The sequence below is a fragment of the Theropithecus gelada genome, chromosome X (genome assembly GCF_003255815.1).
Source record: "Theropithecus gelada isolate Dixy chromosome X, Tgel_1.0, whole genome shotgun sequence".
NCBI classification, from domain to species: Eukaryota; Metazoa; Chordata; class Mammalia; order Primates; family Cercopithecidae; genus Theropithecus; species Theropithecus gelada.
In genome coordinates, this window is record NC_037689.1 from 122213727 (window position 1) to 122230068 (window position 16342).

General features: G+C 37.5%; 1 protein-coding gene across 3 annotated transcripts in view; it reads right to left on the reverse strand.

The window, feature by feature from the left end:
* Positions 1–16342, reverse strand: part of TENM1 (teneurin transmembrane protein 1) — a 605674-nt gene that overhangs the window by 294060 nt on the left and 295272 nt on the right. For 2 of the 3 annotated variants that reach the window (XM_025372421.1, XM_025372419.1), the window contains exon 6: positions 937–1089. In XM_025372421.1, coding sequence (XP_025228206.1) covers positions 937–1089 — 153 coding nt within the window. The remainder of the gene's footprint in view (positions 1–936; positions 1090–16342) is intronic. The other variant, XM_025372420.1, reaches the window with a different exon arrangement.

Sequence of the window (16342 nt, forward strand, 5' to 3'; positions counted from 1 at the left end):
ACCCAAATAACTACTGCATTAAAAAATGATGTCTTAGTTGCAACTAATGAACCAAAATAAGACTGTGTTACCACCTGTATAAAATTGTAAGTTTCTTGGAGGTAAGGTTTTGGTCATTCATTCATTTATTTATTTTTGTTCTCCAAATATTACCCAGGATATTGCTGACTATACATATTATTCTCAATTTCTACTATTTAAATTGACTTCCTGGAATTTTACATGGCTCAAGTCCCTCTGTACTGAATCCTATTTCAATAAATATATAAACTTCCAGCTATTTTCACTGCTTGTATATTAAGACTAAGATCATTCAATGTGAATAAGATGTTGGGAGTGCTGGTACTGTGACATTTATTATAAATAAGTCAGGTAGTTCAAGCTCACATTGGTTAAACTTAAAAGTTCAGGACTCAAAGTGATTTTTTTCCTTTCTCCCAACTAGGAAGAATTCATGTCCCCGAACTAGAAAAAAATCATGTTATCCAACTTTGACATAAGCATTCACCTTTACATTAAGCAGAAAAAGCTTTTTCATATTACAAATAGAAGAAATTTCCATATACCCTTTGTAAAATGTTATATATAAATGCTGGGCTTGGACACAGAGAACTTAATCAAAATCCCACGTTGCTTCAGGGTAGTTATATGCGAAATGCAATTTCCATTGTATTGAAGTCTCCATTCTGTAAATATTTATCTATTTTCAAAATTGCCAACATATTTGAAAAGTTAATTGGTTTATACTCAAGGCACTAGAGACAGGGAAATTTTGCTTTCACAAGATATTTACACACATTTATTCTGTCCACGTAGAGGACTTCTTTCAAGTGATCATAAAATTTAATGTGAAGTGAAACCATCCCAGCTACGGTCCTAATGACCAAATTAGAAGAAAAGTAATCAACAATCAATCAATCATTTTCATCACTGTACCTTTTTTCTCTGATTTATCAGAAACTTTTCCTCCAATTGGAGAGTAAGTAGTGTCCATGGACTCGGTCCCCCTGTTCCCTTTGCTAACTCCATTTGCATACAGCTCTCCTTCAACTGGTTGCAACTGCCAAGTCAGGCCGAACAAATGTACTGCTGCAAGAGAACAAGCCATACATTAATTTATTCCAGACTCACTGAGAAGATCTCCAAGCCAGGTATCCCTTTGCACCTAAAAATGTTACGAACAGTTTTCTTTTAGTTAGGCCAAGCAACTGGGAGTTTATACCTATACATCATACATGTAGCTACTTGCATGCTACGACACACATAAGTATTACCAGTTGTTATAGTAGCTGTTGTTAACATTTTGAGGCTAAAGCTATCCCAATGATAGGATTAGAAATTGGAATCAACTGTAGTACAATTAGACTTAGCTTCTCACTGCTGTGACCCTTTCGTTTTCCATTTCCCTTAGTCATGTAACACTAGTTTCCATATGGAAACTGTTACAGAGTAATGGTGGACAGACTATCATGAGAACATGGAAGACCTTCTCTATGGTTTTAATTCAATTCATTTCAGCAAATATTTCCTGAATGCCTAGTATGCATAAAGCCCTATGATAGTTGCTGCAGCTGTTAAAATGTAGATGCTTATTAGGGTGGGATTTGGTAGTAATACCAGGATAAAATAATATTATGCAGAATGATTGATATAAGACAGGTTTAAACTGCTATCAGAAGATTAAAAAGTACCCAGTGTTGGTCACTGTGCAGGAAGATGGGCACTCTCATACACTCCTGAGGAGGGTATAAAAATACAGTGACCTTTTTTGGAGGGCAATGTGGCACCATTTATCAAATGAACTGAAAATCTGATTTACCCTTTGAGCTTGTCAGGCCTCTGAGCCCAAGCCAAGCTACCGCATCCCCTGTGACTTGCACGTATACGCCCAGATGGCCTGAAGTAACTGAAGAATCACAAAAGAAGTGAAAATGCCCTGCCCTGCCTTAACTGATGACATTCCATCACAAAAGAAATGAAAATTGCCGGTCCTTGCCTTAAGTGATGACATTACCTTGTGCAAGTCCTTTTCCTGACTCATCCTGGCTCGAAAAGCTCCCCCACTGAGCACCTTGTGACCCCCACTCCTGCCCGCCAGAGAACAACCCCCTTTTGACTGTAATTTTCCTTTACCTACCCAAGTCCTATAAAACGGCCCCACCCTTATCTCCCTTTGCTGACTCTCTTTTCGGACTCAGCCCGCCTGCACCCAGGTGATTAAAAAGCTTTATTGCTCACACAAAGCCCGTTTGGTGGTCTCTTCACACGGACGCGCATGACAGAGCTAACAATTTAATTTCTGTGAATTAACTATGAACGTTGCCAAAGTACAATGCTGTCTATTGTAACATCTGAAAATAATATTAGAAAGTTATAATCAATCTAAATATTCATCAAGAGATTAATCAAATAACCAATGAGATAGTAAATAATATAAGAGTATGTGGCTGCTAAAAATCATGTTGCAGAAGACCATGCAATGGTATGGGAAATATCCATAAGGTATCAAATGAAAAATATTAGGCTATTAAACATTATAAATAGTGTGATTTGAAGTGTGTGTGTTTGTGTATGTGTGCACATGTTCATGTCCAGAGAAAAAAGGTTTGGAAGAATATATAGCAACATGTTAACAGCATGGGAAACTTACAGAGAATTTTTATTTTTTTCTTTATGATTTCTGTGTTTTCCATATTTTTTACAATGTACATGTGTAACATTTGCTATCTGGGAAAAAGGAAGCTTTTGCTTTAAAAGAAATGGTTTAAAGGAACAGTAGATTAAAATAGGTTGGGATGATCAAGAATAATTTTTGAAGGAAGTGGGAGTAGATACAGACCTTGAAGGATGTGTAGGGCTTTGACAGGTGACAACAATTGGTGGGGAGAAGGGACAGGGCTGAATAAAGTATGACTTTGTAAAGTACATGATGTATCTGAGGCAAAAGAAGTTGCTGGGGTTCACTGGAGCTTAGCTATGTGCTGGTGCTAGTGGAAGTTAAGGCCAGAAAGGAAGATTGGAGCCATATTGTAGAGGACACTGAGTGGCACACTTATACGTTTAGATTCAACTTATTAGGCAACAGAAAGGCATTTCTATTTTTTGAGAGACTGAGTGATATGATCAGAATTTTTGGAGGATTAATTTGATAGTGGGGAGCACTGAAGGTTTTTAGGCAAATAACTGATATAATAAAAAACATCCTTTGCAGAAAGATAAATCCAGTAGTACCATGGAGAATGAATTGGAGACCTAAAGATTTGGCAAATAAGTCAATTGGGATGGCATTGCAATAATCTAGGAAATAAGTAATTAGTGCTCCAATTAGAGTAGTGTCACAGGAGTGTCTCAATTATTTGCAGTGGGAATGCAAAGAAGATTTCTTAGGGAGAAATTGCATAAATTGCGTTTCAGGATTTGGCAACAGGTCCTCTCTCCTCTCTCTCTCTCTCTCTCTCTCTCTCTCTCTCTCTCGCTCTCTCTTTGTGTGTGTGTACGTGTGTGTTTGTATACACATTCATACATGTGTATAGGTGTGCTGAGGGAGGGCATAGAAAAAAGTGAGGGAAAGGAGGGAGGAATCCAAAATGGTTAAGGTTTTGAGCCTAACTGAAACAACGGTGGAACCATTAATAGAGTTAGAGAATTCTTTTTTTTTTTTTTTTTTTTTTTTTTTTTTTTTTTTTTTTTTTTTTTTGAGACAGAGTCTCGCTTAGTCGCCCAGGCTGGAGTGCAGTGGCGCGATCTCGGCTCACTGCAAGCTCCGCCTCCCGGGTTTACGCCATTCTCCTGCCTCAGCCTCCCGAGTAGCTGGGACTACAGGCGCCCGCCGCCTCGCCCGGCTAATTTTTTGCATTTTTAGTAGAGACGGGGTTTCACCGTGTTAGCCAGGATGGTCTCGATCTCCTGACCTCGTGATCCGCCCGTCTCGGCCTCCCAAAGTGCTGGGATTACAGGCGTGAGCCACCGCGCCCGGCGAGAATTCTTTATTAGCCTACCACTTGCTACAAATAGTTGGTGCTGGATTTCTGTTTTGTTGATTGATGACTATTTGAATATGTGGCTTGAGACCGGATGAGAAGATGCAAGGAATGCAATGAATTCAGTCTTTGGGGCTGTTGAGTTTCTGGGAATGATGGGCCCTCCAGATAGTGAATGCTAACGATAGGAGGTTTGAAGTTCTGGAGGATATTAGAGCTAGAAAAAGACTGAAAAGTCATATATGCACAGAGACAACAGTTGAAGTTGTGAGAGTGAATGAAGTCACTGAAAGGAGAGAATGTTAGGAGAAAACAGTGCCTAGGGCAAAAAGCTGGAGAAACCTCTTGTTTGTTTTCTCATTGCATTTTTCAACATCAACCAAATCCTACCAAAAGGCAAAAAACAAAAAAACAAAAAAAAAAAAAGTGAATCTGCTCATAAGCCATTTTATATTTCTCTTTGTGTTCCTAGGTGAACTGAAAGGGGCTAGTTAGTATGTGTAACGCTCATGTATAGTATTTGAGTTAGTGACTGAGAACAGAGAAGGATAGCCTATTTAAAAATCATTCATCCACTTTTAGTTGGAGCTAAAGAGATTTCTAACACCTACTTCCTAATTTATCCTTAAAACTTTTAAGCATTTAATTGGTTTCTACCCTTTTCTTTGGATTAAGGCCAGTGCTGCCTGAGGAATTTCTCTTGCAATTATTGGAAATAATTTTAACTCAAAGGATAGTGGTTCTGAGTAAGGTATGGTATGGCACATTAATAAAGCTATATTAGTGACATCCTTGAGATTTCCTTGCCAATGGACTCTAAGTTTGGTTTAACACACCTGTTCCAATTAGAGGTATTTTTCGGTTTTACAGAAAATTTGGTCTACTCTGCCTCCCAAATAATTTGAATATGATGGATAGTAGAAGCTATATTGAAAATGTGTTTCATTCCCTTAGTTCAATTACTTTTGTGAAATTAGATGGACCATATATAACAAAAGGCATAGTAGTTTTCATTTAGAAGACTAAGGGGGTTATTTTATATGCTTTAAGTTGAGCCAGTTTCCTGGGGCACTTGAAAATGTGAGAAAATGCATGTGGTGAGATTCACTTCAAAATATATAAGGCAAGGATTAATTTTTCACCATCAAATGAAATGGACTGCTTCCATTCAATCAAGACACATAAAGAGGTATGGGCACATTTAGTAGAACACTCTTTGAGAGCAGTGAAGCTTGGTAATTTTTCGAACTTGCTATATCTTTCCCAGGGAACAAGCTGTTTGTAATATATATTTGTGTGAATATATGATGAAAGTTAATTATTTGCTACAGACCACAGACAAGTATCATGGCAAGGCTACTGGCCTTTTATTTCGTCCAAACATAAGTATTGGCCAACCAAAATGGCTATCAGATATAAACAACTAATACAGTCTAACCAGTACACACTGGTTGAATGTCAGCTTTAGATACAGTATAAAGACAGCTTCCTCAGTTTCTAGCGGATTCCCATCCAGATTTATGCCATGTGTTTAGAGCCACACTGTTTAGGTGAGTCCCCCAAACCCAAGAATAGACATTATGAGCCAATTGGCTAGAATAAGGGTAAAATTAGTAATGAACAAACAGGGCAATATTAAGTCATATTCACATGTTGATTCAACAAATACTTTTTTTGAGTGCCTACTCTATACCAGGCACTGTTTTTTTTTTTGTTTTTGTTTTTGTTTTTGTTTTCTGAGTTTACAACAGCAAACAACATAAGAAAATCTCTACCCTCCCAGAACTTATATGAGAGGGTAGTGGGTTAAGACAGGCAAAGAAAAAATACATGATATAAAATATAAGATAGAATATAACTGTTATGGAAACAAACCAAAAAACAAAAAACAGCAAATAAACTAGATAACATTGGGTAGTTATAAGTGCTATGAAGGTAACAATAGGTAAGGGTGGTCAGAGAAGCCCTCTTGGAGGAGGTAACATTTGAACCAAGATTATAATGAAGTGAAGCCATTGTGAATATCTAGGGGAAGAATCTTCCAGGAAGACAAAATAGAATTTATAGAAAGCCCTGAAGTCTTACATGAAGTGTGTGAGAAATACTAAGGAGCCCAGTGTGAGCTCAGTCAGAACGGCAAAGAGTGGTAGGAACACTCATACACATAAGTACCGGACCCATAATCTTGTTACCTCAGTACACTAGCCAACTTTGCAAACTGGTCACCAACAAATAAGAATTAGAAAGTAATAAACCGGCCGGGCGCGGTGGCTCAAGCCTGTAATCCCAGCACTTTGGGAGGCCGAGGCGGGCGGATCACGAGGTCAGGAGATCGAGACCATCCTGGCTAACATGGTGAAACCCCGTCTCTACTAAAAATACAAAAAACTAGCCGGGCGTGGTGGCGGGCGCCTGTAGTCCCAGCTACTCGGAGGCTGAGGCAGGAGAATGGCCTGAACCTGGGAGGCGGAGCTTGCAGTGAGCCGAGATCGCGCCACTGCACTCCAGCCTGGGTGACACAGCGCGAGACTCGGTCTCAAAAAAAAAAAAAAAGAAAAAAAAAAAAAAGAAAGTAATAAACCTAAAATCTCACATACCAGAATATACACCTTCAAATGAGCACTGCTGGTTAAAGTAGATGTAATATAAGTAGTCTTGACTGTAAGTAAGGTCAAATTTACTGTTCCCTAAGACATAAGACATATAACACACACACACATATATCATATATATATATATATATATATATACACACACACACACACTCAATGAATGGAGATGGATGCTACCCAGATCTCTGAGGGAGTACCCATCCTGCTATTTGCATTTCACTGAAACTCAGTGGTTGGATAGAATGTTTATGTCTATTCAAATATTCCAGGAATGATGTATTTTCAGCAGATTAAAAATGGCAGTCCCTAATGCTCTTTTAGCAAATGTTCCCTGGTGCTGAGCCCTGTACATTTTATTATTATTCTCCTTCTTGTTCTATCCAATTGCAAAGAGCCATGTTCTAAAATTATAAATTCATTACAAAGTTCAGGTAATGAATGGATTGTCTTGGCTGTCCTCAATTCCAAATTCAATCAAGTACCTTGGAACCCAAGGCAGGCTGACTCCATGTACAGAAGCTCTTCTTAACTTACGCATTTCTGTAGAAACCTCCAAATCTCTGTTTTCTCTCTGCATACTGTTAGAATGTTGGACTTTGTTTCTCATAAACAAGACTGGTGGTCTCTATTAACATTTGTAATCAATAATCCTTTCCCATCCCATCCCACTCTCTTTCAAAAGGCAATCATTGACTAAAAAAAAAAAAAAAACCAAACAAACCCACAGGAATGCATCAGAAGTAAATGTGGGAAATACATGCTGAATGACTTAGGTCTATGCTATTCAATATGGTAGCCACTCATCACATGTGTCTATTGCACACTTGAAATGTGGCTAGTCAGAGTCGAAGACTTCGTATAAAAGAAAAAATATAAAAGATCACATTAATATTTTTATATTAATTACACATTGAAATGAAAATATTTTTGATATATCGGGTTAAATAAAATATGTATTTAAATTGATATCACCTGCTTCTTCTTACTTTTTTAATATGGCTACTATAAAACTTGAAGTTACATATATGGTTCACAATGTATTTCTGCTGAGCAGTGATGATCTTGGACTACCTACAACATTTCACAAAGAGATATGGTTCTCTTTTAGCACCCTGTCATAGAATCTACCATACTATATTAAAGATATCTGTTTACATGTCTGTCTCATCATTATTAAGCACTCCAAAGGCAGGAACAATGCCCTCTGCATTTTTCTGGTCCTGGTACCTAACTCTGTGGTTGGTAGTCAGGAAGTACTCTTCATTGCTGATAGGAGTGTAAAGTGGTAAAGTGGCTTTGGAAGGCAATGTTGATATCTATCACAATTTAAATTGAGAATATTCCTTGACCAAGAAATTCTACTTCTAAGAGTCTGTACTGAAGAAATAATCGCATGTGGGGCATAAAGGGGCATGTGCAAGGAAATTCACTATTGCATTGTTAATATATTGACTTTATTAATGCAGTTAAAAATTAGAACAACCAATCTATGGAAGAGTGGTACACCCGTACTATGAAATCCTTTGTAAGAATTAAAAGGACTGATACTGAGAAATTATCAGATTGAAGGAAACTAAGGAGACAGGATGACTAAATACAATATGTGGATCTAGAAAGAATCTTGTAACAGAAAAGACTGTGGAAAACTGGAGAACTCTGAATTAAACTCTAAGTTTAGTTAATAACCTCATACCAATATTAATGTCTTAGTTTTAGTAATTGTACTATGTTTGTGCAAGATGCTAATATTAGGAGAAGCTCAGTGACAGGAATACAGTGATTCTCTGCTATATTTGTAACTTTTCTGTAAGTCTAAAATTATTTCAAATAAAAAGCCAAAAAGAGAGAGAAAAAGGACTGATCCAGTGATATGCTGGAGCTGGCTTATACTGGTTTACAAAAGCCAACTGTGCACGTCTCTTCCCAATTCCACCTCCAATGACTTTACATTGGCAGTTGAAATTGACCATGGCGGGTGTATTTACATCCTGGGAATTAGCAAATGTGGCAGATCAAGGCTTTTTGGGCCAGAGAACTTGTTAAACATTTATCAGCACACCACTGGATGATCTGTATGTACTGACATGAAACAAGCTCTAAGATTTTATGAAAAATATTGTAGAACAATGCATATTCTATGATCTAGTTTAAGTAGAACATATGTATTTAAATATATATATATTTAAATATGTATTTTAAATGCGAAGAGACCGAAAAACGAATTCCAAACTATTGATGTTTAGAGTAGGGAGCTGTGAAAACCAAGAGGATACTTTGACATTTTCATAGTATTGTTAGAATCTTTTACAATGATAATGCATTCATGCATTATTATATAATTTTAAAATACCAGGTCCTCAACAAACCTTTGTTAAGCTCAACGAATAGTTTCATTGTTTTATTCTATCTCTTTTATTGCTGTTTTCTGTCTAAAATTGGGCTTTTCAAAACAGTTCAAAACAGCAGAACCATTCAGCAATTAAATATGAACACTTTCCAAATACATAAAACAGATAAAACAGAATTTGATTGAAAGGGATTGGCTGTCCAAAAGATCCAAAGAAAATAGTTTGAAATCCAGTGGCTTAACAAATTATCTTCAAAATATCTGAATAAGGAAAATTTGGGTGTTGGGAAGAATTCCTTTTAGGTATTTAAATTTATCGAAATATATTTATAGTGCTACTGTCAGGAGACAGGACCCTTTTTCATGTTATTATGTATCTTTTGGGGTTTTGTGTCCACTCTCTTACAGGTAATTTTTGAATACACTTAACAATAAATAGGGCTTTGATAATAAATATACAAGTTAACCTTGAAATTATAAGACTTCTAAGGCAAATGTAACTTTGCTTTCAAGGAATTCATCTTGCACCTTAAAATGCATACATATTCAGCTAGGGGTGTTATATTTATTTGTTGCAATAATTTTGGGGTATTATTTTCTAAATCCACTAAATAAACCTATTTAGAAAATTTGAAATCTATGTTACAAATAAAGTCCTGACCACTATGGATCATGTCCTACTTCACAGCATGCCAAGACAAAAGCATATAATATTTTCCAAGATACTTTGTTTTCCCTTTTTGTCAGCAGTCTCCCCCTACTAGTTCCCTTCATGTTCCTTTAGGCTAGGGAATGCTAAAGCTTTTGTACTTTACTTCCAAGGCTTGTCAAAGCTACAGATCTGCTTGTATGTTGGACAGTTCCCTTCCTGAAAAATATACGAAGTACATTACCCAGATGGTGACCCCTGATGACTTCAGGCTTTCAACTTAACTCCTGTGGGAAGCAATTTCACCAGACCGATACTTCAGTGGCCATGATGTGAGACTAGATGCTTCTGCAATAAGGAATATCACTGCAAAAATAAATGCTACTTGAATTAAATGCAGTGACTGCCAACATTACAGAAACCAGGTTATCTTTCCATCTTAAAATAAATCCCATTTTTATTACATTAAACATCAAATTGGCATATGAGTGAACTATAACCCTTTGATAAATTACCTTCAGATCGGAGTTTTATCCTGATAATAGCCATATTACTTGCAGGACTGAAAACTATTAGTTTTCAGAGAAGCATTTTTCAAGAACTAAATAAAAGAAGTAATGCGTGTTTATTTATGGTATCTACTATTGCCTCAGCAGTTTTGTTCAACTTTTCTCTTTTTTTCCTAGGGCTATACATATACATTTTATACTAAAAATATTATCTGTGCTTGCACTACATCATGAACATAAATAAAACATACTTAAATGTTTCTTCTCAAAGCAATTTAAATGTAGTCAATATGGTTTTGAGGTCTCTTTCAAACATTTTTGAAAGTCCAAAAAGCAGTTGTGTCGTATATTGGTAGAATTCCCTTTGGAAGAAAGAACTTCACTAATTAAAAGAAAAAAAGAAAAGGCATTTTAACTTGAACTGTTTTACAGAACACATTTTGCAAGTCTGCCATGATGAAACATTAAAACTAAATGCCAATTAAGAAAAGATTGAGGCCGGGCGCGGTGGCTCAAGCCTGTAATCCCAGCACTTTGGGAGGCCGAGATGGGCGGATCACGAGGTCAGGAGATCGAGACCATCCTGGTGAACACAGTGAAACCCCGTCTCTACTAAAACTACAAAAAACAAGCCGGGCGAGGTGGCGGGCGCCTGTGGTCCCAGCTACTCGGGAGGCTGAGGCAGGAGAATGGCGTGAACTCGGGAGGCGGAGCTTGCAGTGAGCTGAGATCCGGCCACTGCACTCCAGCCTGGGCGACAGGGCAAGACTCCGTCTCAAAAAAAAAAAAAAAAAAAAAAAAAGAAAAGATTGAGATAGTATAACAGAGGCAATGAGGACACCTTTCTTGTTGCTCCACATGTTTGAATCCCTACTTTTCCTTTCCTAAATGAAATGAATTACTCTCTATTGCAGCATGCTTTTTTTTTTTCCTTAGTATGGTCCTAGTTTTATCCAATACTCAGGTTGGAAAAGATCCTATCAGAGTAATAAATCATTTTAATATCCCAGTTCTATATTATATTATCTTAAAACTTTCATTTACTGTGTATTTTATATTTTCCATTCCAAGACTACAGCAATATTTATAAATAACATGTCTAGTTAGGTACCTTATCACAGGTTTACTATATGATCTCCATTTGCAGTTGCATAACAGGCCCATCTGTGTATTCCTTATCAGACAGGTACAATTATTTAGTGGTTTCATCTCAACTCACAGCACCAATAAGTGCTCTCCATAACTCAAATCTTATTTATTTTTGTATTATTATTGGCTTTGTAGAGTCAGGAAGAATAAGCAGCATAATGATGGGATAAATTTAAAAAACAGTTTAATGAATAATGTAGCAAAAATGTAAATTTAGACAGGAATCAGTACTTTTAATTCTTCTTTAAAATTGTATTTTTCTTTTCTATTTTACTTCATTTTCTGCTTAACTAATTCTCCCTTTCTCTATGGTCCAAATCACTGCCAATCACTTCATTATTGATGATGGGAGTTTCTTAGGTTCCTAAATATTCTCCTGTTCTCTTTCCTGGTTTGAGTACTTATTGGCAATAGTAACCAGGTTATTTTAAAAAGGTACAAATACAACTTGTGACTATAGAGAGTAAGAAATAGACATACACAGCTCTCTCTGCCTCTTACCCATTTGACTTGTATATATTTAAATGTTTAAAATGGAAATGTATTCATTGATTTATATCCACAACCTCTGGTAGCTGATACTTTGAAACTCACTTTTCTGAGTTAGCATCATGTAATCATAGCCATAAATATGTGGTATGTGTCCTTCTGCAAACTTTTAGATATTGAAATTTTAAAAACCCTGTTACTAACTTATTATTCACAGTTAATGTTAAGGAGCAGGGCTTATAAAAGGCTGGGAAGACAGGATGTGATAGAGAAGATGGAAAACGAGGAGTGGTGAAAAACTATGAAACCTTCTTATCTGTCTTATAAGATGTGAACAGATGAGGAGGTAGAGAGAATGAAGTGGTGATTATAATGACCCAGTTTGTTCGGGGTTTTCTGAGGTGACACCATGATAGTGTTCTTCTGAAAGAGTCATCAATATATTATTAAAATGGGGTTGATTCATGATCTGGATCCTCAAGTCTTCTTTCATGCAGTAATTATTTGTTGACTGGTTCCTATGTATTAGCCATTGTCCTAGTTGCTGAGGATACAACACTTATTGTTTGGTTGCAAAAAGAACTGGCCCTGTTGGGGATTTCACTCTGTATAAAGGGAGGCAGTTGTCATGCGTTATAATAAAGAGCAGGGACTCTGGAGCCAAGGTTTCTTGGTTCAAATCTCAACTGCTACTAACTAGTGTGTTTAATAATCTTGGGTAAGTTAATCTCTGCTTCTCAGTATCCTCTCCATAAAATGTGCACAATAACAAAATCTCCATAAGGTTGTTGGGAAGACTAAATGAGTCAGTATATATAAAGTACCTAGAAAAAAAATGCCTGGCACATACTAAATGCCCAATAAAGGTTAGCAATCATTATTAAGCCTGGTTAATTGATCCCTTTACAAAACCATCCTGGAAGTGGAAAAAGGCAGAAAGTCATTGATTCATTGAATTCTCTACTTTCCTGCCCTAGGAGACGATTGGGTAGTTGTGTTTCTCTGGAGAGAGTAATATAGAGGGACTCAGGCCTTTGAGAGAACTTCAGCTGCCATCTTCACACAGCTGTAGAGTTCAAACAAAAACCTCACCTAATTTCCTGATTCCAAATCCTTGACTTAATATACAACAGACATTCATTTATCTTCCCATCCCCATCAACATCCTTCGAAGCTGCAAATTTCTTTAATTTCCTTTACTCTATCATCAGGGCACTGGGGACCTGGAAGTTGTATGTTTTGGGTTTTCTTGGTAAAAAGATTCCAGAAATTATCCCTAAGATTTTAAAAGGTATCGTCATTTCTTAGTAGAGTACACTTTTATAAAGGTTAGCATAAAGCAGTTAGAGTCTCATTTTATGAATCATAACTGATAATTCTCACATAGCTATATAGTATGAAATTGGTCCCAAGAAAACTTTCAGCTGAGTTACCTAGAACAAGTATGCAATCCTGGGTGATGGATTCTACTCTATCAAATTGATCTGCCCAAATAAGGGAATCTATCTGCAACATAATAAAATCATGGTATGTTAGAGCTCAAAAAGACTACAGAGTAATCCAGTATAATTTGGAAAGGAGGGGGCCAGTAAATTTAAAGTGAAGAAGCCTAGAAAACACTACCTCAGCTGGGTAATCATCAATGATAGCACGTACATAATGGCACGGACACCTGATATGATGTGATGGTAATGGCACCTCTGTGGTCTTCCTCTCCAAAAGCATACTGCCAGTTTAAACATAAGCATGACATCAGCAAAACCCAAATTGAAGGACATTAAAAGACAACCTGGCCAGTGCTACTCAAAATTGTCAATGTCATCTAGGTCAGAAAACTGTTACAGACCATAGGAAGATAGGAAAACATGACACAATGTAATATCCTATTTTGAATTGGATCCTGGAAAAGAATGGTGACATCCAAATGAAGTGTCAAATGCAGTTAACAGTAATTATTGATGTTCATTTCCCAGTTGTGACAAATGTGCCATGGTGATATAGGACATTGACAATAGGAGAAATTATGACACCCTTTTGTACTATTTAAGACAAAAAATAGGAGAAACTAAATGAGGAGTATATGGTAATTCTCTGTACTATCTTTGCAACTTTTCTGTAAGTCTAAAAGTGTTCTACAATTAAAAGGATATTTTGGAAAGAACATAACACACAAGCCATTTGCCTCAATCTCCTCATTTTACAAAAAAGGAAAATAACACCTAAAGAAAGGAAATGCTTTGCACCTAGGACACAGAGAGCTGACACTAGGATCCTGTGTTTCTACCTCAGTCTTGTTTCACCCAAACACACTGATTCAGTCTTACTTAAGGCCAAGAGAATACGTAATCCATTTCTTCTTTTCAATGACATTTAGTACTGAAGTAATTTGACTGGAATATCGGGCTAATTAGGCCAATGTTATAGGTTAAGTTTTAATTCCAACCAGTTACTTTTGCATAGAGAAAAATTCCACTATTTGTTATAGCCTGATTATTCAAACTATTTTTTTTCTATCAATCTCAGGTAAGTACATAAGAGAGAAATGGGAATTCTCTCAAAATCCTCCAATTCAAAATTCATGTACATCTGCAAAATAATCTTTTTATAATGACACTTAAATTTTATTGAATTACTGGGTCACATGTAACTGAAGTAAAATATACTCTATATATTTTCTATTGGTTCTACAATCTTTTCTCTTGTTTACTTCAATCTTCTTAGCATTTTTGTCAAAATGGATCACTTTGTTGTCCTAAGCTTTGTTCACTATTTTTGAAAAAGATGCAAGTTTCTCTTTAAAGAAAAGGTAGGCAGTGGGAAGTTAACTCAATTTCATATCACCCCTGAAAACGAGTCAAAATTTTTTCTTAATGTTTCCTGAAATGCTTTACCATGATATCAATAGATGTGGGAAAATAATATGGGAGTATTTTAGTTTCATTATTTTTGTATGGTTTGAAATTGTAATTTTGGATTTTAAACAATGTTAAAATATGCAGTTTATGTTAAAATATTTAATATACAAAATTTCTTATAAATCAGTAAATATCAGCTGTACCTTTCAATAGAAACATGGACAAAAGACATCAATAGGCAATTCACAAAAAAGAAATGCAAATTAACAGAGACAACTTAAAATATTCAAACATAGCGGTAATTTTAAAATGCAAGTTAGAGAAGTGATGTCAACAATATGGCAGAATAGGCTTTTCCAGTGCTTGCCCCCTCACGGAAACAACAATTTGAACAATCATTCAGGCTAAAAGATTCCTTCACAAGTGCTAAGGAATTCAGGTGAGAGATTACAGTATCTGGTGGAGCACAGATAAAAAAAAAAGATGCATTGAAGAGGGTAAGAAGAATAGTTTTGCATTACCTGCAATACTACTCTCCCAGGCTTACACAGCACAGTGTGGAGAGAAATACCTTCCATGTGGGAGAAGAGAGTGAAGTGAACACTTAACTTCACTGTAGAACCCAGTACCATGTCCACCCCAGGGAACCCTGGTGCCAGGCTGGCACCCAGTGACCAAGCTTACAGGCCTACCCTAGTGATAAGCAAGGCCTCAAGGCCTGAGACTCCAGGCTGGTCCACATAGACCGAAGCTCCAGGATACCCACTAAACATGGCTGGTCCCTGTGGCTCCAGGCTTTAGGCTAGCTCCAATGGACTCAGGCTCCCACCCCAGTATCAGGCTGGTTCCCATGGATCTGACCTTTAGTACAGCCACTGCCAACCCAAGATCCAAATTCATCATAGCACAAGGATAGCCCTTATAGCCCTAAGCTGCATTCATTCTTCATGGCCCAAGGGTTTAGGCCTACCCTAGGGCCAGGCCATCTTCCATGGCCCCAGGCACCAGTCTGGCACTGGTAAACCCAAGCTCCAGGCTCAACCATCATTACTGACCCAGGAACCAGGATGCCATTACTGACCCATGCCCCAGGCTTACCAGCCCAAGGATTTCAGCAAAGCCAACCCAGAGACCTTCCCTGCTGGCCCACACAGAATCCCTGGACAAGCTGACAGGCGAAGAGCTTTTCCTGGTGAAGCCTGTCTTTAATGATTGGAGAAGGTGCCAAAGCCACAAGGATCAAGAATAATCAGGGAAACATGACACCACCAAAGGAAAAACAACAACAACAACAACAACAACAACAAAGCACCTGTAACCAACTCTAAAAAAATGGATAGCTGGGGCATGCCCAAGATGGCTGAATAGGAACAGCTCCAGCCTCCAGCTCCCAGCGTGAGTGACACAGAAGATCGGTGATTTCTGCATTTTCAACTGAGGTACCGGGTTCATCTCATTGGGTAGTGCCGGACAATCGGTGCTGGTCAGCTGGTGCAGCCAAACCAGTGAGAGCTGAAGCAGGGCGAGGCATCACCTCACCTGGGAAGCACAAGGGGGAAGGGAATCCCTTTTCCTAGCCGAGGGAAAATGAGACAGACAACACCTGGAAAATCGGGTAACTCCCACCCTAATACTGCACTTTACCAAGGGTCTTAGCAAACGGCACACCAGGAGATTATATCCCACACCTGGCCCGGAGGGTCCCATGCCCACAGAACCTCCCTTATTGCTAGCACAGCGGTCTGAGATCTA